Below are 24,737 nucleotides of genomic sequence, written 5' to 3'. Positions count from 1 at the left end.
TTCGTGCATTCACCAGAGTGCGGGAGTTCGAATTTCCCGCACACGTGCATTTTAACTTCCCGTTGCCATGGTAACCTTAAAATACTCGCGTAGTGTCAACATTGTGATGTGTTGACGGCGCCATTGTTTATAAATAACTCACAGTTAATTTCTTCAGTTTAAAGGTTTATTCGTTGCAAAAAATATTGTACACAACACGTTCGTGAGCCTGCTTCCCGCATTCACGCAAATGCGGCACTCCCTTCGGTCGTGCCGCAAACAAGCATTCATGCGGGAAGCAGGCTATCCCGAACTAGTTGTGTAAATTACTATTTCTACACCTGTGTTTTATTAATAGAGCATTACATTGAGGTTTTTGCTCAAACAAGATTTTAGAATATACAATTTTACAGTTTATCTCATAAACCGATTTGCTAAAATTTTGTACACACTTTAAGATTATCGTGGACTAGTAAATCACTAATCAGAATTTATCTGTTCATGACTTGTAAAAACTGATAACGTTATTTCAAAATTTTGTACAGCTAGTCTCATTTGAAATCTTCAAAAATACCATGCTTTTGTACATGTAGTTTCTTCATATGTTTCTAGTTTTTAAAAAAAATGTATATAGATTATCTCAAAAAAATGAATAATAAACAAATAATTTTTTTGATTAACTCACTCAAAATTACGTCCTAAGTATCTAAATTGGAATGCCTATTTTCCTTACTAAAAGTGAGGGTGTCAAAACAATATTTTATTAAGAAAATTTCACTTAAAGTATACACATAACCTATTATTCTTTTGCCCATTCTTTAATAAACAAACTCTATTTTTATTTTAACTTGTAGGATAAAAAAAAATAAAATTGGTACAGCTATGTTTTATAGTTTATTTGTTTAAATGATTATGTTTCAGAGGCAAACGAAGTTTTATTTAAACAACTTTAGAAATTTTTCACAAATCCTGGAAATTCGAGAAATATTGATTAGAAAACAAACTTAAAAGCTAGATCGCGACTTTTGTTCCGTAAAATACTAACATTAATTAATTGATATGTTTATTTTTCCTCATAAGAATATTAATGCCCTATTAAAAAAATATTTAAAAAATAGACAGGTGATATACGTGCATGGTACTGGATATCTCATAAATTATTAGAGAGAAAAAAAGTCAAAAACCAAAGTTGTACGATTTTTTAACCCTAAAATTAATTTTAACTATTTTTTGTCCTCATTCTTTTAATATGGCGATGTGTCTCTTAAAAAAGTAAAAAATCGCAACTTTACCTCTCTACAAAATGTAACGCAGATTTTATAAATAACTCTACTGTGATTTTTTTATAAACCCTTCATTGCCCGAAAATTTCAAGAAAATTGGAATAACGTGGCAACGTCGCATCACAATTCCAAAAATGAACTGTGATTGTAAACCCTAAGAGAAGGCCAATCAAAATATGTAAAAATATATAGATGTTTCATTAAAAAAAAATAAGTTCTGTGTTACGCCTTAAAAACAAAAACACTCTGAGCCGATTTGTGGAAGCTGAATTAAATATTTGATTAAGATTATATTGATCACACATTTGATGAGGCGTTTAGCGACACGGATTGGCGTAGAGTCGATGGTACTTTAATCCCGCATTCAAAATTTAATTGAGGTTTCGTAAACCGGCTCTCTGAAAATAGTTGAAAATATGTTTAGAATATAATCCTCAAAGAATTGTACAATTGTCTTTGACTTTTTTTTCCATTTCTAGTAAATAAGTATAATGAGATATGGAGGAGCGCGCGCTTAGTGACTAATACTGTATATTTACCCTAAAATACTCTCTGAAATAGGATTTTTTGTCTGTGTAGTTAGTCTTTGTCTACATATTAAACCCAACACTTTCGGCTTGATAATATTTACAAAAGAAAATATTTCCAAGATAATTGCTCTATTTTGAAACTGCTTAGACACATGTCCCAAAACTACGAATGAATGATATATTTTATCGAAAAATAACACATAATTTTGTTCAAATTTTAGGAACACAAGATATGATTAGTGGTAAATGCTACATATCAAAATTAATACATATCTGTATCTCTTTTTGTAAGTTGATGTCCTTCTAGAAAATTATTACACAAAATATTTTGAAAAAAATGTATGCATAAATAGGCCGAATTACTATAAAAAATTTTACTAGACGTTATATTTGCAGAATTTTATCTATTAAAAAGCGAGAGCGAGCAAGAAAAAAAGAGAGAGAGAGGGAAAATAGCACACAAGCAATAAATGTTACGTGAAGAATATATCCTTAAAATGTAAATAACGAAATCAAAGCGAATAAAAAATGACCAGCTAAAACTGTAGGTCAAGGGAACAAAGAACAGAAATTTTTAATTATCCCTCAGATAAATCTTACGGGACTTTATGGTGATGTATCGTTCAAGAGTTAAAACTTAGATTAAGTAAATTCAAGCCTTACTGTAAATTATAAATGAACGTAGGCCCGGAATGTCATCAGATAACGCACGCATTACAACCCCTTTAATTAATCTTCTGTTTTATTATTAAACAGTGCGAAAACATTCCACTTGAAACCTGAAACGGCCCCTTTATGGCTTAATACGATGCAGCTGGAAATGCCGTTATATCGATTAAAATTTGCATAACGAAAATCCCACCGACTGCAACAATTAGAAGCGGACAAAATTCTTGGCTATACTTGGAAAAATTATGTGCATTTTTAATAATAAAATAGGACGGTGAAACCTTAAACCATCCGAAAAAATACCAAACATGAACTATAATTGTGGAGGTAATAACTAATAATGCACAAATTCACGCGAAGTGCCGATATACGTTACAAGTTTCTGCGAAAACTAACTAACAGCACGCTCACCTACATGAATCACTTCACTTTCAACACAGTGTACGGATCTAGCCCATGCCTTGACCTTCCAATAGACTCTAAGCTTGGCCAGTGGACTTGAAAACGAAAGCTCGTAACACAGATTTAATCGAAGCTCGCCTTGGCTAAGTCTAAAGCTTGTAAAATATTCACATGCGATGTGGAGTGTCGATACTTTACCATTAATCACTTTTTGGGATACAGGGCGTCTACACCAAGTTCGTGCTTTCGGAGGATCGGTTCGGTTTAACGAATTAAAGTTTCTTAGTTTGCATTCGTTAAACGAGATTTATTTGCAGTGGTGTAGTTTTTTTTATTATTTATGATGTATCCACATTGTGCAATCTGTCATAACGGTAGATTACGTCGAAACGGCTATTTTTTATGTGAAAAAGAATAACAAACGTGTGTAGTATGACCATAATGTAGCTTGCGTGTTGCTTTAGAGCGCTAAATAGTCGATGTGAAATTATAAGTGAGGAAAAACGACTACCACGCTAGCTACCAATCTTGAGACAAAGTTTTGTGATTTGTGACCTCAATTGTTAGATTAAAACAGTGGAATTACTTCAGAAATAATAATAATCCATCAGGAAACAAATTTTTAACTTGCATATTGTACAAAAGTTGTTCGCATTTAACTAGTGTTACGGCCTAGAAAAGTTTTCGTGTTAAGAAGGTCAATAAATGGGGACGTGTCATTTGTGGAACATATATTTGGGAAAATGGTCACAAACTACTAATCTTTTGTTATTTGGTGCTACATTAATTGAGTTAGCAATTTCGTTTATGTCGTAGTGATTTACACGCTCATTTTTTACCTAATTCACGTAATAATGCCAACGTAGAAATCCCCTACTTAATGTATTTATTTAATCAAATTTTTATTACTACGCGAATGCAAGCTAGGCTTGTATGATAGGAAAATATCGGTCCCCCGTTTCCTCGTTCTGTCGTCTGTCTGTTGGCGATTTTATTGGATACATAATCTCCGAAACTACTATGCTGTGGAATTTATCATGTAAGCGATTAAGCGCTGTTCAAAATTAATTTATTCATCCTTACTACAAATGTGATGTCGTATCAAAATGATGCTACGTAAACGGATCTCTAGTTTTTTTGAAAAAAAAAAAGTACAAGAAAATTTTACTTTATTTATAGTATATTCGTGATCGATTTTTCTTACAGAATCATTCATATTCTAAACAGTATATTTATATATAGGTATATTAGTTTTTGAAGTGAAATATGATTGTTACTATCTACTGTATTTAATTTTTCAACATGATTTTTGTTCCATTACCAAAGAATATGGACAAACATTTATAAAAGTGCTCGTATATTTTGAAGAAAAATAAATATCCAGTAATATTTGCTTTTGAAGTGAGAATTTTTATATACAACAAATACACTATACTAAAATTGCCAAAGATCGTATGAACAACCAACCTATCGTTCCTATTGGTTAGAAAATAACATAGTAAAGCTGATGAATGGTGTCAGGTTTTTCCCTTATAGTAGTGAAGTGTAAGAATTTAAATTCTCTTTACTCTGTACATGCGTGAATTAAAAGGAAGTTATCATTCACAGTAGTTCAATTTAACATTATCAGTAAAGTAGGGGCAGGGGCAAATAAAATAAATTGTTGTTTATGAAAACCATGTATTTTAAGCTGTTTTAGTAAAGTAAGAATTACTAATTCTCAAGCATTTATTTTCTTCTTTTTCTTTTTTTGTTTTTCGTTACCGGATTCAGTAACAACATCTTTTTTCTCTTTTTTCTTTGTTTTCCTTTTATGATTATCATCTTCATTTTTAACAATGTCTGTATTTATGAATTCGTTTTTAGGAGATCCATCCGCGTGTTTCTTCTTAGTCTTCTTTACTACATTACCACTTTTTTTCTGTTCATTAGTTTCCTCAGTGTTGTTAATTTGGTCCTGAAGTTTATTGTCATCATACATAATTTGGTCATCTGAACGTTCACTCTTCTTTTTCTTTTTCTTCTTCTTCTTCTTCTTGCTAGCGTTTTCGGTCGTTCCTTCAGAAACAACATTCGTGTCTGACACTTCATCTTCCTTTTTTATCTTTTTTTCGGAAACCTCTTCACGTTTAATTTCTTCATAGACATTTTCTGTTTCTTCGGGTGCCGGGTCGACATTTTCATTCCTCCTTTTCTTTGTTGCTTTTCCCGCAAGTTCGTTATTTCTCCACCCCTCTATCCGTTGCGTTAACAACGTCTCATTCAAAAACGGGTTCTTGTCTCCACCACGCACTCTTTCGAAAACAGCAACGAAGAACCCACTAGTCAGATCAATGTCTGGTCTAGCATACAAACAGTAGTTTCCTATATCCCCAAACTCGGCAGAACCAAAATTCGTCCACTGATTCTTGACGAACCGATTCGCCGATACCAATTTGTAATTCATACAAGTCTCCACTACTTGTCTCACGACATCTTCATTTTCCTCTGGATAAACTGAACAAGTGGAATATACCACTTTTTTCGCATTCGGAAATCTGGTCAAAGCATACCACAGTATTTTTAACTGGAAACTGGCTAACTTCTCTAAGCGGTCTTTAGTTTGGTCTTGTCTTTGTTGTCCGATTTCCACTCGATCGGTGATACCTAAATGAACAATAACACGTATTTTTTAATTTCATTTAAAAACAAATAAATACCTGAGCCAGAGCAACTTGGATCTACTAAAATGTATTCGACTTCTGGGTAATCTCTTCCAGATATTTTCAACACGTCTGCGTTAATAGCTTCAACATTTGTCGCTCCAGACGATTCTATAATTTTCTTAAGGGTTTCGTATCTTTTTCTACCAATTTCGACGGCGTATATTTTTCCAGTGTCTTCCATAAGGGAGGCACATTGAGTGGTTTTCATTCCAGGGGCTGCACACATGTCCAGAACTGTGGTACCTGGTTCTGGATTGAGGATATGGACCGGTAAACAACTCGCCTGAATTTGGAAAAATTTCGTCACCGGCAACAAAATCGCATGATTTTTGTTTATACCTTGTCTTGTAAAATAATGGTTCCATTTTTATATGCTTGGTGTTTGTAGAACGTTGTTTTTGGAGGGAAGATTAATAAGTATGGAATATGCATGTCTAGCATGAATTCTTGTGGACCTAAATTGGTTACATTTTCCAAAAAACTCATATAGTCATTAGAGTCTGCGTGACGTTTAAAGACCCAGCCTTCGTTCCTAAAACCATCGATGACTTCGTTGACGCTGCTTTTGAGGGTATTCACCCGGACATATCTGGGTTTTTCCACTAAAAACATCACAATTTTAAAAGATATTTTTTATAACATTTCTCTGTTGATAACATTTTGTTATTAATCTTTTAGATACTGAATTGCATGCCGATGTAAACAATATATAAATACACACTAGACGTTAATAACAACATATTATTAAGATAATACTTGCAGTAAAACAACTATAAATAAATTGCTATTGTTACAATTTTAAATTCCAATGGATTTTTACCCTATCACATATATCTATTATAGAAGTGATAACACAATGCGTTAACTGACAGCAAATTGGTGTTTTATCTCCAGTAAATTAAGAAGTTAAAGATTTTCAACCCAAACTTTCAAACTGTGTGTTTTATATTTAGATAATTTTAAAGCGATTCGCCGAAGTTAAAAAAAAAATATTAAAATTGGATACGAACTGCTATAATTAATAAATTATTATTAATTATTTTGTATTGGTTTAGTGTAATTTGAATCTATACCGTTACAGACATTATTTTTGTGTAGTAAATTTCTGGGTTGTATTCAGGAAAACAGCTGTTTGCTAGAAATTCACTAGATGAAGATTTCTACTTATTCTCTTACTATAATTTAAATTACAATAAAATTGTTTTTTTCTTGTGAACATTAATTCACGTCTTACTTAGGTACATTTCTCCGCAATTAAGTCACGCGGGCTTGTTTTTAGTTCTTCACATAAATGAGACATTTTTATCAAATAACTGATTACCAACATTATGAGTCAATCTAGGTGGAGTGAGTCACCCAAACTTGTTTTTAGTGGTAGAAAGATAATCTAAAATTATATAAACTTTGGTAAAACATCATTATAATAAAAATAATTTCGCGATTAAAAATGATGCAGTATTTTTTCAGAAATCGGAACCAGTACACGATAGTGTTAACATATAATGTAATTTTAACATCGCATGACAAAAAAAAAGCAACCTCAATGGACATTGCATGGCTACTAACGTGCGTATGTCGTATTAGTTGTTCAAATTACAAATAATTACGGATATAAGATAAGGTAGAATGGCGAGTATATAACTCGCAACGGGAAAGGCCGTTGTTTAAATTACTATTTTTGCAGATTTTTTGACATTTTTCGATATACAGCGTCAGCAAAATTTCCGGAAAGTAAAAACTAATAAATATTAAATAGCTTTAGTTTCATTAATAAATCAAACTGAATGTTCTCGCCCCATTTGGTCAAACTATAACTTTCCACAACCAGAATATAGGTTTTGCACATTGTAATAAGTGTTAAAAATGAAAGTGAATTCTAATGGGATTTGTAGGATATAGATATAGTGAAAGTGTAAAAACAATTTGGATAGTAATTTTATTACAAAAACACATACACAAAATTATTTTACACTTTACATTATATCTATGCACTATGAACATGGAATGTAATACACACGTCCTTTTACACTACAATACAAAATTTAATTTAATCATCTTTTTTGGAAACACCAGAACTATCATCAGTAATTGGATTCCCTTCATCATCATACTCCTGTTCATGATAACCAATATATGCATACACGACTATAATTAAATTAACAGTTACAACAGCTGCAATAACTGACCACACTGTATTAGCATATCCAGTTACATGAAAATACTCATTTAAACAATACTTTGTGCCATAGAACGCCCCAAATGGAAGCGTAAACATCAAAAAACTAAAAAACAACAGAAGCAAAATCGCTTTCGACGCTTGTTTAGTGTGTGGGGGAAGCATAAGAGGTTCTTCATACTCAGTATTCACATCACCCTCCATCACAACTGTAAAAAGAAAGAAAAATTAATTACCTTGTACTACCTCTTCAAAATCATCAGCAAAATCACTCAAGTGAGCTTTAAAAATCTGCTTGTAAGCCAAAATCGTTTTAATAGGTTTTGATTTATCAGGCAAGCGCATCTTGCCCCACAGCAACTCAGTGACAAGAACCTTCGCCAGCCACGGGTTTAACTTAGGTTCTTTAACTAAGAGTTTAGATTTTGCAAATAATTTTTCGATGTCGTCGCTCTTTTTAAAAGTGTGTACGACCAAAGCGTACAACGCTTTAATGTTCTGCAAACAAAATCAGTGTTATTAGGTTAAGCATGTGGAGATAACCTCAAAACTTACGGGATGTTTACATTGGTACACGAGTTGTTTAATGCTGCCTCTACCTTCACTTACTTCTTTTGCGACTTTTGAAGCAAGTTTATACAATCGCGGCACTCGTAATGAATTATCAAACATTATTTTTACCTTTTCGAATTACTTTCCTTGAGCTTTTCTTGGAATTACACCCCACGTCACGTTTTCACGGGCTGCCAACCTGACGGAAACTCCCCAAATAATTTTGTTTATATAATGAGTAATCTACTAAACAAAGGTGTCGTCAACCCTTTTATTATATAAAGGTGAAGCGAAAACTGTGTGAGTTTGTTTAATTTAGTGTTAAAGACCTAAATCGGGATTAGACGACGTAGAAAGTGATGAGTGTTTTTGAAATGAGTAGTGATTTTTTGTGTCGTTAGGTTGTAGCATTGTTGTTTTTATGGGCGATGGGTGTATGATGAAAACGATACAGGGAGATTATTTACAATAAATAGGTAAATTAAGTGATAATGTGATTAAAAACAAGTTAACTTTTAGTGAAAGTTATTTATTTAGACGTATATTACGTACGGAAGTGGTTTAATTTGTAGGTTAACCACTGCTTCATGCTGGGTTTTTCTGAAAATGAAGCAGCAAATTTTCCCAAGGAAATAGTTTTTGCGCCGGAAATTCGTTTATCTATTAGTTTCTGATAAATTCGTGAATAATAATGAAGTAGTTATGCGCGAAAACAATCCAAAAATGGTCCCAATACCCCGGGAATATTCCCCAGACTTCTGGTCTTTTGACCCAGAAGATTCCATAGAGTTAACATGTCTGATGCCTAATGGAATTGTAATTTTACTCAAAGTATCCTACAATGCCACTCTATCAGACATCAAAGAGGTAAGCCGACAACATTTGTGTCGCCTTCGTAACATTTTCAAATTTAGGATCTCTGGGAAGAAGCGGCCAAATACCCTCTCCATGGAAAGCTGCATGACATGTCGGTGTACGTCTTCACGTGCATCAATAGCATGGCAGAACGTGAAGAACTTCATGATGAATCAAGGAGAATTTGTGATGTTAAGCCGACATGCGCTGTACTGAAAATCGAGCGCCTGGGGACAGAACCAGATAATAAAATTAATGTCCAAATTGGACATTTGATTGGGAGAAGTATGTCGATTTTCAGAAAATTCCAATCCTTAATTTTCTCTTCAAGGTGTGAAAGAATTTGATGAACTGAATAACCCGGAAATTAATGATTTTCGGTTTAAAATGAGAAAACTGGGTGACGAAATAGCCGTCAAGCGGGGGAAGTACACCTGGCTGGAAAAACTGTATTATCAGTTTCCGCCAAGGCTTTGTCCTAGAAACAAAAATTTTCCTGAAACCCTAAGTCAGAAGAAAAATATCAAAATTAGCACAAAGTTTGATGACAATGAGGTAAATTTTATCTATTTCGTTTATTTACAGTGCGTTCAAAAGTGGAATAAATGTGGTCAAAATTTAGCAAAACTCTTTTTGAATCAGTCATTCAAGCGATTTTTTATTTCATGTATATTTTATCATCAAATTTGGAACTTTTTATTTTGGACAAATGGGCCCAAAAATAAAATTAAAAAATAATAAGTTCCCATTAAAAATATTATTTATACAAGAAAAATCTTCAAAAAAAAAAATGAAAAATTATTGATATACTTATTCCTATAAAACACAACTAGTATGATATGTTTTTATAATATTTGACTCAAAAAAATATATATTAGGTGAGATTTATTAATAAAATTATGAAATGACGTCAATATTTTTTTGGGGAGGATGCATAGATGTTAAGTTGTTTTTTAGATCATCTGTTTAATAAAATCGCAACAAACAACTGAGGGAGAAATAATAATAATATTGGGCATTTATGTCAAATTTTACTCCTCAATTATATTTTTAATGATTCCCTATTTAGTGTCCACACTGTATTTTTAAAAATATTTCAGAATGATGCTATAAAACAATCAAACTCCTTGTTTGCATGTGTGTTCGTTGCCGATAACTTCGACGCCCACCAACAGTTCTCTTTAATTTCATTTTAGGTTTCTTTCACGTTTAACGTTTCCCCATTTATCAAACCAAACAAACTATTGGAACTGATCCTTGCAAAGAAGGCGAACATTTTAAACAAAAGAAATGAAAGTTATCACGATTACGTTTTGAAAGTGTGTGGGCAGGATGAGTTTCTGGTAGGAGACCATCAAATAATTCAGTTTCAATATATCCAAGACTCCTTATCAAAAGATATCACTCCAACCGTAGTAACCGTCAGAATTGAAAATGTTCCTGGTAAGTTTGGAATTGCAAAATTTTACCATACTTTAATTTTATTTAATTCTAGTGATTGTTGATAATGATTATGAATGCGTGGATAATTTTGATAAGAAAATGCGACCGCCGTACTCAACGCTAACCCTGCGTAAAAGAGCCAAGCATAAGTCTGCTTGGAACATCGAGAAAAGGTTCAGTGTAAGCCTGAACATTGTTAGTGGGATAAATTGTGATCTTAGAAAAACCAATGAGGTACTTGAAGATTTGCTTTTAGGTTGTGTGTAATTCGTTTTTTGTAGATTGGGATTCAGGCGGGACTTTTCCACGGAGGTAAACCTCTTTGTGAAAGACTTAAAGCTTCCATCCAACCAATAAATGACAAGAATGAAAGTTTATTTAATGAGACTTTAGTTTTTGATATATTAGTGTGCAATATACCAAGAAATGCGAAATTGTGTTTTTGCATTTATGAAGTTCCTAAATCTAGTAAATTAGTTAGATCTAAAAAAGGCAAAGAATACGGAAATAATAAGGTAATGGCGAGAATTTTGTGAAAAAAGTATTTATTTTTTCTGTGTAGGAGCTGATCACTCCTATAGCGTGGGCTAACACAGCTGTTTACGATTTTAAAAATCAACTTAAAAATGGTGCAATGACTCTGTATATGTGGACTTTTGCAAATGATATGTTGTGTGAGGATATTTTTAATCCGTTAGGAAATGTAGTTAATAATCCGAGTAAAATCGCAACGGCCCTAACTCTTCATTTAAATAGGTAAGCAATTATTTTGTAAGGAAAACATTTTTTATCTCATTATTTATTTTCATTTAAAGCATGCATTAATATATATCTATGTTCTTCCAGTATTTTTTTTTGTATCCCAGGTATTAGCACATCATAAATAATTTAGTAAACATTTTTCTCGAGCGGTAATCCTTTCATGAGTTAAATTTAAAGGACACTAATCTTTCTGATGTCTTTATTATGATGGAGCCTAACAATATCCAAACATAAAATTATCATAACGTCTTATTACCGTGTTTAAAACGGAAAAAAATATATTTTACCCACTACAATATGCGATCTAACAAGAATATACAGAATGTCACAACGGTCTGTCGGTAAAAGATTACGCATGCGCCGTAAACTATTACTGAAATTTTTTTGTCACAAAGAATGTGTTTGGTTATTTGCTCACCATAGTTGCATATCTTTTAACGTACACCCCACATATTTTTACACCTTTAGATTTATTATATATTTATATAATTATCTTATCTTGGTATCTTTTTTAAAAAGATGTTTTTATTGGAACTTGAATGTGTTATACGTCAAATATTCCTAAATTATTTCGTGACATACTTACATACAGATACATGGGACACTTGCAGACGGTACGTCCTTGTTCGAGGTTTGACGACTGCCAAGGGTTTACAATTTGTAGTTTAAATGAATTTGTTGTAGTTTGTTTTGTCGTGAGCAACAATGGTAGGGTTTTCCACTTACTAAAAAGTCCTACTTTTTTAGACTACATATTTCGTTTTTTCAGTTTCGCTGAAGATCAATCTATCCTTTACCCCACGCCAGAGGTGATGATGAGTTATGCTCAGGGACCTAAAAACCATGTAAATAACGGTATAGATCAGGGAAACGTGGAACACTGTTATAAAATCCTACTGGACGATACCTTATACGAGATCCACGAACAAGTAAAGCGATAGGATAAATATATAATTCTTATTAAACACTTCCCATCGCAGGATCGTAAGGATATTTGGATTTTAAAAGAGTATTGGAAAAGACATCACCCGGAAGTCTTACCCAAACTTTTATCATCAATCGATTGGGACACCAAAGAAGTCGTTAGTGAAGTAACACTGCTTTTAAGAGACTGGCCTAAACTTCCCCCAGAAAAGGCACTAGAATTGTTAGATTATGCATATCCGGATCAAAGAGTTCGAAGTTTTGCCGTAGAATGTCTCGGAAACGTTAGGTAAGTACTAAATCAACGTCATCATAATTTTGTTAATGATTGTGTTTACAGTGACGAGGATCTATTGTTGTATCTTTTACAATTAGTACAAGCAATCAAACACGAAATGTATTTAGAATGTGATTTAGTGAAATTTTTAATAAAAAGGGCACTAAATAATCAAAAAATCGGCCACTACCTATTCTGGCACCTCAAATCGGAGCTGCAAGTGGCCTCAGTATCGATACGCTTTGGATTAATTTTAGAAGCTTATTGCAGAGGCAGTCAAGAGCACATGCCAGTGTTATTGAAACAGTTAGAATTCCTCGATAAACTGAGGAACAGTAGAGAGCACGTGAAAAATAAGAGCAAAGAGAAAGCTAAGTTGAATTTAAAAGACTACTTAACGGAATGTCATATAGATGAGACTGTACAATTTATAAGGAGTCCGTTGGACCCTAGTTATAGGTGTTCTAGATTAAAATTAGATAAATGTAGGATAATGGATAGTAAAATGCGGCCATTGTGGATCGTCCTCGAAAATTCCGATTCATATGGCGAAGACGTGTATATAATTTTTAAAGATGGCGACGATTTGCGGCAAGATATGCTCACGCTGCAGATGCTGAAAATTATGGATAGGTTATGGAAGCGGGAAGGCTTAGATTTAAGGTTTGTAAAATTAAAATGTGGAGGGAGGTTGCTTAACAGGTGAAGTTAATGATGGCACGTTGTGTTCACTGATTTTAGTATATTATTAGTAGAGTGAAAATACTGTGAGAAGCATGTACCACAGTAGACGCAACAGTGTTTCATTTGTTTTTTTTTTGTTGCTCAGCAATGTTTTTCGTGCTTTTGTTAAGAAATAGATTACAAGGGATCAAAAAGCCCTTCTAGTTATTTGTGGATGATCTTATGCCACTAGAACGTTTGTCTGATCTATATCGACACGATATGTCAAAAAAGTGAGGTTATAAGGAAGTGTACGTGATGCAAATTTGAATTAAAATTAATTTCATGAAAAAACAAACGATTGAATGAAATACGGACATCGAAATGACAGATGTGGCAGATGATATTCCCGAAAAAAAGGTGATTGGGTTTCTTTGATCGCTTGTTATATGAAAATATGCATAGTTTTAAGATAACGTCATTGTTTATCATAATATTTCCACTCTAGTTATTAAACTTACCCTATTTTGATGAGTTTTGGTGATATATTTTAAGTTATTAGTAGACAAACTCTTTTATAAGAGGTTATACCACGCTAGATGCACTTGGAACATTTACTTCACTTCTACCTTTGTCAATAACAGAGCTATTAATATAAAAGCCACGTTTAATAAGATATTGAATCGCCTGCAACACGCGTCGAAAACTACAACTAAATAATGCAAATATTTTTTGTAACAAATAGTATAGAAACTTACATCTTGCAAAAAAGATTATTTCTTCGAAATTCATGGGTCTTTTAGATAGTTGTATTTCCTAAAACACTGATAACTATCAGATTGTATGTTTTCATTATAAAATGTTTAACATTTTGTAATTCCGTTAAATTCTATAATAGCTTTTTTTTTTGGTTAACGAAAACCATATCAGATTTTTTTTTCCACCAACTGTTTGATGCGAGATGATAATTTTCGAGAAGTTGCACTTTGGTACAAATGGCGCTACTGTCACTTTCCATCATCGTGGGTTTCTGATATAATGGTGTATTATTCCTGAGATACTCTTTTTCAGTACATTTTACATTAATTTAAAGGTTTACCAGTGATATAATTTTTATTACTTTCCGAACGTAAGCTAAGGAAGTATTGTAATAGGATCCATTGGGCGAATGACTACTTTCATGTTTTCTCGATGTTTCATTACCCGAAGAGTATGAAAAAGTAAGTCCCCGTGTCGTCTGTCTGACCTTTTGTGTCGATTTTAATTTGACAGATAATCTCCGAAAGTGATTGTTGTTAAATTTTATATGTACATATATGTATTAGGAATATCGCGTAGACGCTAAAATATACCAACTAAAATTTGGCTGGTCATCCCACGAAAAATATGATGACGTCTTTTCAATTTTTTTTTTAGTAAATGCAATTCAAATTTTATAAAATAACATACTCTTGTACTAGTGGTTTATGGATCCGTTATGGTTTTTTTCTAGGCATTCAAAGTTTCGCAGAAAAATCCAAATTGTATAATAAGTTTTATACTGCTATAATTGGAGAGGGAACGATATCTCGATAGCGTAGCGACTTGCGTCCCTTATGGAGCTTTTTTTTTCTTATCTTTCTTATATTATCACAAAAAAATATAATTTTTAAAGAAGCAGGATTTGTTGAACTGTATTTCAGGGGCGAGGGAAGTTCTGTCTAAATAACCTTAGACCAATTTTTTACTTCCTTTACAAATCGAAAATATCTGTTTCCTGCTTTTGTCGCAATGTCGTCCGTCTTTACCTATTATTTTGGTGATTTTATTAGAGACTTATTATAGTCTCCAAACTACAGGACCGATTGCTATGGAAATTTGAGTACACTTCAAGGCTATCGTGTAAATGATTAAAAGCTAAAGAAAATTTGTTCGTCCACAACAACAATTTTATGACGTCATCTCAAAAGTTTACTAAGTAAATTCTATTTAAATTTTATAAAATAATCTGATTCTATGTTTGTGGTTTATTAACCCACTCTTGTTTTTTACCCTTGACATTTATATTTTTGGGGAAGTATTTAAAATGCACGAAAATTTTGAAAATTTATCCTAGAAAATACAAAACCTACTGCTTTGAAACACGGTAAATCGCAAATCAAAATTTTGCTGAATAAATCCCATCTAAATTGTGTAATTTGGAAAAACAATAGCACACTTCCTGATGAGTTTTTAATTTAAAATAATATACAAAAAATTTGGAGCCCTACCTTCCGGTTAACTGAAATTTTCCTCGGTACACTATAATAAATTTTGTGGTTTTAGAAATATAAAAAATTGGTCCAAAGTTATTTAGACACAACTTTCCTCGCTTCAGAAGTACAATAAAGTAAGCAAATTTAATTCTGCGAATTTTATTTGTTATGGTAACCCCTATAAGTCAAAATAAATAAGTATATGTGTCGAATAGAGCAAAACGTTGGAATATTATTTTGCAGTTGTTATTATGGTGATTTTTATTTTATCATATAGGCGGGCGCAACATTCCTGTAATCTAAAGTTTTCGAGAAAATGAGGTGAATCGTTCTTGATTTGATTAATAAAAAAAATGTGACCTATGAATCAATCGAACCAGCGACCTTCGCGTGAGTAATTAACATTTTTACGCACGACCACGGAGTTCAAAACATGTCAGTGCTCTTACACTGATGTAAAGTCTGATGATGCAATGTGATTTTGAAAGCCTACAGCAAAAAATAAACGTGGAGGCATAAACCACAAGTATAGGAGCATTTTATTTTATAAAATTTAAATGGCGTTTGCAAAAAAAAAAATTGAGGGACCTCATCAAATTGTTGGCGGGTACGATTAGCCAAATTTTCTTTACCGTTTAACCATCTATATGAAATCTGATAACAATCAGTCCAATAGTTTCGGAGATTATCTGTCTAATAAAAATCGACATTGACAAACAGACAACAGAGACAGGTGGAAACGGGAAACTTACTTTTGGAATATCGGAGTCATAAAACGACGAGAAAACATGGAAGTAGCCATTCGGCAGATGGACCCTTTTACAGTACTAACTGCAGTTATTTTAATAATTTTGACCATATTTTAATTTTTATGCAATTTACAATAACAAAAATAAACAATTAAAATACTTATATTATTTCTGATGCTTCAGAAGGTCACTGTTTGTTTATTTATGCAAAAATCTATGTAGTTATAATATGTATAATAATCACCTACATTATTTTCTGAATTTTAAGATCTGACTTGAGCAAATCTTAAACTATACAAATAAAGTTCTTTGAACATCTAAAAACTGATCATTTCAATTTCTCGTTAATATCATTAAACTCAGCTTTTATTATATAACTATACTAATAAGCAAGATATTGCCTCATAAATGCAACCTGGGACACCCGTTACGTAAAATACAAAATAACTAACTTAATTTGTTTCAGAATGAATCCTTACAATTGCATATCCTTAGCTGATAGAGCTGGTATGATCGAAGTAGTATTAAATGCGGAAACTATAGCGAATATTCAGAAGGATAAGGGTGTGTTTTCGGCGACTTCGGCGTTTAGAAAAGGCTCAATTTTAGGTACGCAGCTTTCCCACATCATTGCTTGGATCTCTATTTCTTTTTTTTCAGCATGGTTGAAAGACTATAATACGACCGAAGCGGCCCTAAACAAAGCCATAAACGAATTCACCTTATCATGTGCAGGGTATTGCGTAGCGACGTACGTATTAGGAGTAGCAGACAGACATTCGGATAACATAATGGTGAAAAAGTCGGGTCAGTTGTTTCACATAGATTTCGGCCACATTTTGGGTCACTTCAAAGAGAAGTTCGGTATTAAAAGAGAGAGAGTCCCTTTCGTGCTCACTCACGATTTCGAATACGTCATTAATAGAGGACAGAAGAACACGTTAGAGTTTAAAATTTTTCAAGAGTATTGCGAGAAAGCATTTTTGATTTTGAGGAAGCACGGTAACTTAATTTTGTCGTTGTGTGCGATGATGATTTCTACGGGATTGCCGGAACTAAGTTCGGAAAAAGATCTTAATTATATAAGAGACACTTTGGTGAGTGGGTTTGTGGTGTTTGTTTTGGTGTGATTGTGCGTTTTTTAGGTTTTGTCGAAGTCGGAAGAGGACGCTCTAAATCACTTTCGTAGTAAATTCGACGAAGCCCTTTCGAATTCGTGGAAGACTTCTCTCAATTGGGCCTCACATAATTTAGCAAAGAATAATAAAGCATAATTTAACGGTTTTAAGTTGCCAATGAAAGTGCCAATACCTACTAATTTATAAATTAACATTATCATTAGAGAATGAATCAAATTTTGTACATATTGTTGTCGGATTTAGTTATAATGCGAATTTTATATTGGGGTAATTTTTTAAAGTAGGTCAAGGAATATCAGGGAAATTGGATTTTCCAAATTAGTACCTTAGAATTGAAGCGAAATGCATATATTTTCGTCGTTTTTTATTTTTCATAGATTAGTTTTTGCGTTATCTTCGACAACCATGACAATAGCAACGCATTTTGCTTTCAAATATGCTTAAGTCACCTGTTTTTAAAATGGGAAGTTAAATGCCACTCAATGCAAATTTAAGTCGTACGTAAAATGTCATTTTAAAATTTTTAATTAGGTATAGTTTTACGGTACAACGCGATTATTTTGTTTTCATTTTCCAGAAAATTCATTCATACCGCTACATTTTATTTACGACATGTACTATTTTCGTTTATCTTGGGAAGTTCATTTACTTTTTGTCATTGAATACACAAAAAGCGTTCCAAGAAAAAAGGGAATAGCGGATTTAAGTAAAAACGAGTGTTTTTATTTTATTTGTATTACGCTGATTTATGTACAAATATTTAAGTTTTATTATGTGTAAACTGTATCCAATAAAAATGTGTCTTCATTTATTTGCCAAGTTTTAATTTCGTCGGCTTCAAGCGAGTGTAAACGGGGTTGAAGTCAGGAAGCGTAAATAAGAGGTTTTACAGTGGGGGCGACATACGATATGATCAATGCATTGTGAGGTATCACTTTACTACAAATATTATTCAGTCTGCCGTTCTGTTAAGCAAATAATCATTGTTTTAAGATTATTTAACCAAATACAAGATAAGTGTTTTAACATAATTTAGTGAACTGTAGTTCCTTGCACTGGGTGTAAATTTGTGTTTGTAAATATGACCGATGAACGGCAGCCGCTTTTATCGTCAAGTTCTGGAGGAAATTTAAACCAAAATGGAAGTGTAAGTTTTACGTAGAGTACCTGTATTTAGAAATAAATGTAAGTAATACCGAACCATGATATTTAGTTCTTTTTTCTGGCGTAGGTGTTAAAACTTTACACTCAAAAAAACGTGCATGTGTGTATGTGTGCATTACCACGTTAACGTTTTCTTAGAATATGTAATCTGATCAGTATTTGGTAGTCAAATTTGCTTAATAACTGAAAAATTTGCTCGAAATTAGCGTTAATTTTATCCACCGGTGAAGGTATTAATAATTGAAACAAATTTTTGTGTTGGCAATTCTGAATTATTGGCATCCGTGCTAGTACGTCAGTTCACAAATGGTTTAACAGTTGTCACTTTTGACATGAGTACGGGTAAGGAACTTTTTGATTGGTTAAGGCGATGGCAGCTGTCATAAATGTCACTTTGACACCCAGGTATGCCATCATAAAATTTTAAATAGGTTACCAATCTGACAAAAAATCACAAACACTAGTAGTCACTCGGTATATTATCAGAGTACGGAAAGATTAAATAAGAATATTTTTTTACAGTTTTAGACAATAAATTTTCATTAAAAGCATTTTAGTGCTTACTGTTCCACTTTTCATTCTTAGCGTGAACAAAGCAACATTCTAAGTATTCGGTGCGCAAAGCGCACATTAACTGAATCATGCACTAACTTTGGCAGTCGCATTTGAAATATTTTTGAGGAAATTACTTTTGAAATCTTCTCACATCCGTATGCTGTAGAAAACTGTAGAAACATGGTTGGATAGTATTTTACATAAATACATACATTGTAAAGTAATGAAAATCAGATCTAAGCGTGAATTCGTGTGAATTTCAAAATATTTCCAAGTGTTTAATACGGTTTTCTGTAAAACGGCCGCACCCAGTGGACTGTTCAAGATTTTTAGCAGAATGGGAGCACAACTGACAGCCGAGTCAACGTAGTTTTGTAGGGTGCCGCGTTCGTGGATTTTGGAGATAAAATAATACGGTGTTGGTAGATTTTAAAATGAGGCCATAGTTTACTAGAGATTTAACTTGAAATAATGATAAAGTCTAAAACAGTTCCGATTTCACAACTCCACATTTTTATAAGACGGAGATTTGGAATTTTGTATAAAAGTTTTTAGTCAGTTTGCATTATGGAGGTAGAATCTTTTCCTACTTCCATGTTTGCATTAACATACGATACAGTTCAACTAAGAAACAACATTAAACCTTTTTACTTCCCGAGCGTAAATAAAGGAAGTATTGTAATCGAGTCTGTCGGCCGACTCTCTGCTTTTACGTTTTCTCGCCTTTCATGACCCCTAGAGTACGAAGAAATAGGTCTCCCGTTTCCGTCTATGTGTCCGTCCGTCCGGATTTCTATTAGACAGATAATAATCTGCGAAAATACTGGGCCGAACATTTTGCAATTTAATTTTGAATCTGCAAAATCAAATGCTTTGAAATCTTGCAAATATTTAAAAGTTATGATAAGCACAATAAATTTTCAATAAAAATATATTTGCTTATCCCCTCCAAAGAATTAATGACATTGGTTCAAAACTTCGCCGAATAAATTCTATCTAAAATGTCGAAATCAATAATCAGTCTATACTTGTTATATATAATTTTGAGAATACATTATTGTTATGATTAGTATTATACTGCGCTTATCCAAACTGATAAAATTTTGCAATGAAAAAACTCACTTAAGACATACGCATAGCATGGTTGTGACGTTTACTTTAACACTGCAGACATATTTTTATTTTAATTTATAGGCGTTACATACCTTAAAAAAATAAAATTCGCAAAATCAATTTTGTTTTTTAATTTTTCGGAAACGTTGAATATGTTATACTGTGCATCAGAGGCGACGGAAGTTCTGCACAATTTAATTTCATACACTTTCCAATACTTAATAGGACTTGATTTTTGGGGTGCTACACCATTTATTATTTCCTAAGTAACACTCTGAATGTTTGAAATATGTAATAAATATTTGAGAGTAATTATGTTAATTTTAATATAAAAAATACAATACAAAAAAATCATAGTAAAGTTATTTTTAGGGCGGTTATATATATTTTTTTATTTTTACAACTTTGAAAGATCGATATTTCAGTTTTTTCAAATAGAGTACCCTGTATTTTATTGCTGCATCTTATTCTATTTTTTGATCTCTTTCTTTTTTGTTACGTATTTTCCATGTTTAAAGTTGATAGTTACTGCGATTTTTAATTTAATAAAAAAACCCGGTACAAAAAATAAACCCTTAAAAACTGTGAACTTGGTTAATATAAGGTTAATATCTGAAGTGACTATCTAGCTAAGAATTAATGGGATTAAACCAGCTTTCAATTAAAAAAGAAAACAGCATTGGAATCGGTTTATCCATTTGCGAGCTAAGTACACTGCTACGGACAGACACAAACACAGACAAAGGTGTCAAAGTTGGCGTCGGGAATTAAAAAAGTGAAAACTATAACAATGAACACAAAATCAGAGCGCCTTTAAGCGCAGTGACATGCAATCTTGACCTCTCTGTCATGTTCTTATGGAGAAATCTACATTTTGTTAAATATTGCACTGTATTTTTGAGCATATTTTCAAAAATCTGCTATTGTAGGCAAAAATAACATTATCGGTGCCTACAAAGCTGTCTTGACTTTGAGCTAAACCTTATTGTTGTTTTAATTTTTAGTTACATATTTGGATTTCATTTTGTTTCATTTCATTTCATGTTTATTTCGTTTGTTATTAATTTTCTCCAATTTTTTTGTCATACATTAAAAAAAAATCATTCATGCCGTCATAACTTTTACAAATTTGACGTAAAATTTTTTTGACAAATCTCAAAAACAAATGTTACGCTTTTTATGAATTTTGTGCATTACTTTATCAAAACCCTGTCTAAGTAATAATAATAATTAAATAAAATACAATAGAATAGAATAAAATGGCGAAAAGTGACTTTAAAATCTGAAAATATCCGCTTATCGTACTCACTTTCAGAATAATAGTTTTGGATCGCAATCGCACTCTGAACAAGAAAATCGCTGTCTTCAAAAAATATAGCAAAATTAAAATGAATGTCGTGGCAACACCTGGAAACCCTCATGTTTTTTAATTGGTAGTGTAATGATTAAAATACGAATCGCGATTCATATTTGTTTATAAAATATATCTCTTTAATCTCATGAACCTATTTCTCAATAATGACACCAAATCGACTAATAGTTACCAAGTTAAAAATTCTATGGATTGTCAGGAACAACTGACATAGGTAAAGGCTTAGATGTATTTTTCTTTGATGGAATAATTCAGATACTAGTTAATATGCAATGAAGACAAAATAAAACACTGCATGTTTCTGATAAAAAAATTTTTAATGTCGAACCTTTCTCTAGAGTGCCGAAAGTACAACTTCTGTAGCCTCTCTAAATTTAACAACTATTCGAATTCCAATATATGGAACAAGTCCACAACCAACAAGTAAAATAATCCCCGTAGAAGAACGAATCACATACACTTGGAGCGAAATCAACGTTTTTGGCAACATAAGCTATTCCAAAAGAAAAATTTTCAACTTCGGTAAAAATAAACCCGGAATCAACAAAAAACACCTCCTGAAAAATGGTTTCTTCTTAAAAGAGTACCAACACATACCTAATTTTTCCATTTTTAGTATGCGGTGTGGCATACCCCGGAGAACTCTTAGCAATTCTCGGCTCCAGCGGCGCCGGAAAAACCACCCTTCTCAACACTCTCACTTTTCAAACTTCGTCCAACTTAACCGTTTCCGGTATCCGCTGTGTTAACGGAGCCTCGGCCATACCCAAACAACTAATCAGCCAATCAGCTTACGTACAGCAAGACGACCTCTTTATCGGAAACTTGACAGTTAAAGAGCACCTAATTTTCCAAGCCCTACTTAGAATGGATCGCGACATATCCTACAATCAAAGAATGCAAAGAGTGGACGAAGTAATCGCCGAGTTGGGTTTAAAAAAATGCGAAAACACCCAAATTGGAATCATCGGACGAATCAAAGGCATTTCTGGTGGCGAAAAAAAGCGCCTGGCTTTTGCAGCCGAAGTCCTGACTAACCCGAAGTTGATGTTCTGCGATGAACCCACATCAGGATTAGACTCATTCATGGCTTACAATGTCATTCAGGTTCTTAAGAGTATGTCAATGACTGGGAAAACTGTTATTTGCACTATCCATCAACCATCGTCGGAGTTGTTTTCAATGTTTGACAAGTTGTTGTTGATGACTGAAGGGAGGATAGCTTTCTTGGGAAGTCCTGAAGAAGCGGATGTGTTTTTTAGAGAGTTTGTACATATATAGTGTTTGGGTGGTGGAAATTTTGATTTTGTTTTTAGGCTTGATGCACCGTGCCCTAAAAATTATAACCCGGCGGATTATTTTATTCAGCTTTTGGCTATAGTACCAGAGAAAGAAGCCGCTAGTCGTCAGGCGGCTAATGTGATTTGTAATAAGTTCGAGAGGTCAACAGTTGGGGTTAAAATTGCTTTAGAAGCTGGTAGTGGGGTAATGGTAATTTTTTTAAATGGATCTAGTTTTAAGAAATTTGGTTTAAGATCAAAGATAGTGGGTATCATGATGTTTGGATTAATGGTGACTATGCGAGAAGTCCTTATAAGGCTTCTTGGTGGGCACAGTTTAGAGCAGTGCTGTGGAGATCTTGGTTGACCGTTATGAAGGAACCGATTCTTATTAAAGTCAGACTGTTGCAAACAATTGTAAGTTTTTCTGTTAGTTTTAGTTTTTCAGGGTTTTTTCAAATTAAGTTATTATAAAAATATTATTTGTAGATTATTGCCTTACTTATTGGAGCAATTTATTATGACCAGAAGTTAGATTTAGATGGAGTGATGAATATTAATGGTGTTATCTTTGTACTTTTGACAAACATGACTTTTCAGAACATTTTTGCTGTCATCAATGTAAGCAATTTTTAAATCGACTCTGTTAATGAGATCACAAAATCTGTGGGATCTAGAGGAATTTTGACTATTGAACACTCATTGTATAGGATGTCCCAATGGTCTGGCGGAGAAAGATAATAGAGTATATATATTTACACAGCATCTATATAAGAAAATCTGCTTACGTTTTATGATCTCATCTACTAAAGTCGATTTTACTAACTATATGTTTGTCAATAGCTATCTTTTATTTATTTATTTTTTTGTTTATTTTAAGGTGTTCTGCGCTGAACTCCAGGTTTTTCTCCGGGAACATCGCAATGGCATGTACCGAACTGACATTTACTTTCTCTGCAAAACCATAGCGGAATGTCCCATCTTTATAACGATGCCTTTAATTCTGACAGCTATTTGCTACTTCCTGATTGGATTAAACCCAAACGGGCCTAGATTCTTCATAGCTTGCGGAATTTTAGTTCTCGTTGCAAACGTAGCTACAAGTTTTGGTAACATTTCATCAAAGTTATATCAATCAATAACGACACGTGTTTAGGGTATATGATATCCTGTGCTTCCCCAAGTATTACCGTCGCTCTTTCTGTAGGGCCCTCTCTGATAATACCGTTCATGCTCTTCGGTGGCTTCTTTCTTAATATCAGGTATCTACGAGTAAATGGTAGTTTTCGTAAAGCTTAATGTGAGTTTTAGTTCGATTCCTGTGTATTTACAATGGGTGTCGTATTTGTCATGGTTTCGATATGGAAATGGTGCCCTTTTAATAAATCAGTGGCTCAATGTGACGGAAATTGAATGTCCAGATGAAAATACAGCGTGTCCTAAAGATGGAAGTGTTGTTCTCGAAACGTTGAATTTTCAAACCGTAATTTAGTTGGTGTAGAGAGTTTTCGGATAATGTATATATTTTTGTTTTTAGAGCGACTTTACCCTGTATGTTGTCATGTTGGGAGTTCTTATTGTGGGTTTCCGTCTAGTGGCTTATTTTGCACTGCTAGCTAAAGCTTATAAACGTAAATAGAACATACTCAAAAACTTTTACACTGCATTTAATACGATATTATTACAGTACTGAATAAATATTTTATTAATTCTTTGTGTTATTTTTTCCGGGTTTTTGCATTATAACTTTGTTATGCAACGAGAGAAGTAACATCAATTTTAAGGTTTCTGCACTAGTTAGTGAGGGTGTCAGTTTTTTTATACGTTTTATTTTTTGTAAACTACTGTTCGACAATTGTGATTTTAACTTTGACCTAAGCCAACGTTTTAGACAGACAATTAAAAAGCTGT

The 24,737-nt window shown here is 33.0% G+C and overlaps 4 protein-coding genes across 5 annotated transcripts in view; 2 read left to right on the top strand and 2 right to left on the bottom strand.

The window, feature by feature from the left end:
* Positions 1–2,926, bottom strand: part of Dcx-emap (Doublecortin-domain-containing echinoderm-microtubule-associated protein) — a 50,269-nt gene extending 47,343 nt beyond the window's left edge. Inside the window, exon 1 of the mRNA XM_064076893.1 lies at positions 2,877–2,926. The gene's annotated coding sequence lies outside the window, so the exon portion shown is untranslated. The remainder of the gene's footprint in view (positions 1–2,876) is intronic.
* Positions 2,927–4,540: 1,614 nt separating this feature from the next.
* LOC135144787 (28S rRNA (cytosine-C(5))-methyltransferase) lies at positions 4,541–8,473 on the bottom strand. The gene is made up of 5 exons (XM_064076867.1): positions 8,300–8,473; positions 7,981–8,242; positions 5,908–6,170; positions 5,563–5,851; positions 4,541–5,509 (listed from the first exon to the last, which is right to left on the bottom strand). The coding sequence occupies exons 1-5, from the start codon at positions 8,414–8,416 to the stop codon at positions 4,584–4,586; spliced, it is 1,857 nt and encodes a 618-aa protein (XP_063932937.1). The 5' UTR covers positions 8,417–8,473; the 3' UTR covers positions 4,541–4,583.
* A 66-nt stretch (positions 8,474–8,539) lies between these two features.
* Positions 8,540–18,153, top strand: LOC135144762 (phosphatidylinositol 4,5-bisphosphate 3-kinase catalytic subunit delta isoform). Of its 2 annotated transcripts, none has more exons than XM_064076839.1 (14): positions 8,540–8,772; positions 8,869–9,163; positions 9,211–9,436; positions 9,483–9,706; positions 10,348–10,594; positions 10,647–10,828; positions 10,876–11,109; positions 11,157–11,350; positions 12,126–12,285; positions 12,337–12,569; positions 12,621–13,220; positions 16,670–16,812; positions 16,864–17,300; positions 17,349–18,153. In XM_064076839.1, exons 2-14 carry the CDS (start codon positions 8,999–9,001, stop codon positions 17,475–17,477), a joined length of 3,174 nt encoding a protein of 1,057 aa, XP_063932909.1. In that variant the 5' UTR covers positions 8,540–8,772; positions 8,869–8,998; the 3' UTR covers positions 17,478–18,153. The 2 variants fall into 2 exon arrangements, with proteins under 2 accessions (XP_063932909.1, XP_063932917.1); XM_064076847.1 differs by having other exon boundaries at positions 8,854–9,163.
* Positions 18,154–18,203: 50 nt separating this feature from the next.
* LOC135144777 (protein white) lies at positions 18,204–24,537 on the top strand. The gene is made up of 10 exons (XM_064076857.1): positions 18,204–18,489; positions 21,885–22,113; positions 22,163–22,811; positions 22,863–23,031; positions 23,082–23,243; positions 23,316–23,447; positions 23,707–23,935; positions 23,983–24,088; positions 24,138–24,309; positions 24,364–24,537. Exons 1-10 carry the CDS (start codon positions 18,424–18,426, stop codon positions 24,463–24,465), a joined length of 2,016 nt encoding a protein of 671 aa, XP_063932927.1. The 5' UTR covers positions 18,204–18,423; the 3' UTR covers positions 24,466–24,537.
* The last annotated feature ends 200 nt before the right edge of the window (positions 24,538–24,737 follow it).

The sequence above is a fragment of the Zophobas morio genome, unplaced genomic scaffold, assembly GCF_036711695.1.
Source record: "Zophobas morio isolate AGI-343-1 ecotype UQ-CSIRO unplaced genomic scaffold, CSIRO_AGI_Zmor_V1 ptg000004l, whole genome shotgun sequence".
NCBI lineage: Eukaryota > Metazoa > Arthropoda > Insecta > Coleoptera > Tenebrionidae > Zophobas > Zophobas morio.
Note: the sequence above shows the minus strand (reverse complement) of the source record. Positions and strands in the feature narration are given on the sequence as shown.

Bases quoted from the DNA above. Each gene is read 5' to 3' on its own strand.
- LOC135144787 (XM_064076867.1), bottom strand. From the start codon at position 8,416: ATGTTTGATAATTCATTACGAGTGCCGCGATTGTATAAACTTGCTTCA. The intron at 8,243-8,299 runs GTAAGTTTTGAG...TTTTGTTTGCAG, and splicing joins TGTACCAATGTAAACATCCC to AACATTAAAGCGTTGTACGC. The intron at 5,510-5,562 runs GTATTTATTTGT...TTGTTCATTTAG, and splicing joins TCCAAGTTGCTCTGGCTCAG to GTATCACCGATCGAGTGGAA.
- LOC135144762 (XM_064076839.1), top strand. From the start codon at position 8,999: ATGCGCGAAAACAATCCAAAAATGGTCCCAATACCCCGGGAATATTCC. The intron at 9,437-9,482 runs GTATGTCGATTT...TTTCTCTTCAAG, and splicing joins TGGACATTTGATTGGGAGAA to GTGTGAAAGAATTTGATGAA. The intron at 17,301-17,348 runs GTGAGTGGGTTT...TGCGTTTTTTAG, and splicing joins ATTATATAAGAGACACTTTG to GTTTTGTCGAAGTCGGAAGA.
- LOC135144777 (XM_064076857.1), top strand. From the start codon at position 18,424: ATGACCGATGAACGGCAGCCGCTTTTATCGTCAAGTTCTGGAGGAAAT. The intron at 23,032-23,081 runs GTAATGGTAATT...ATTTGGTTTAAG, and splicing joins CTTTAGAAGCTGGTAGTGGG to ATCAAAGATAGTGGGTATCA. The intron at 23,244-23,315 runs GTAAGTTTTTCT...TATTATTTGTAG, and splicing joins TCAGACTGTTGCAAACAATT to ATTATTGCCTTACTTATTGG.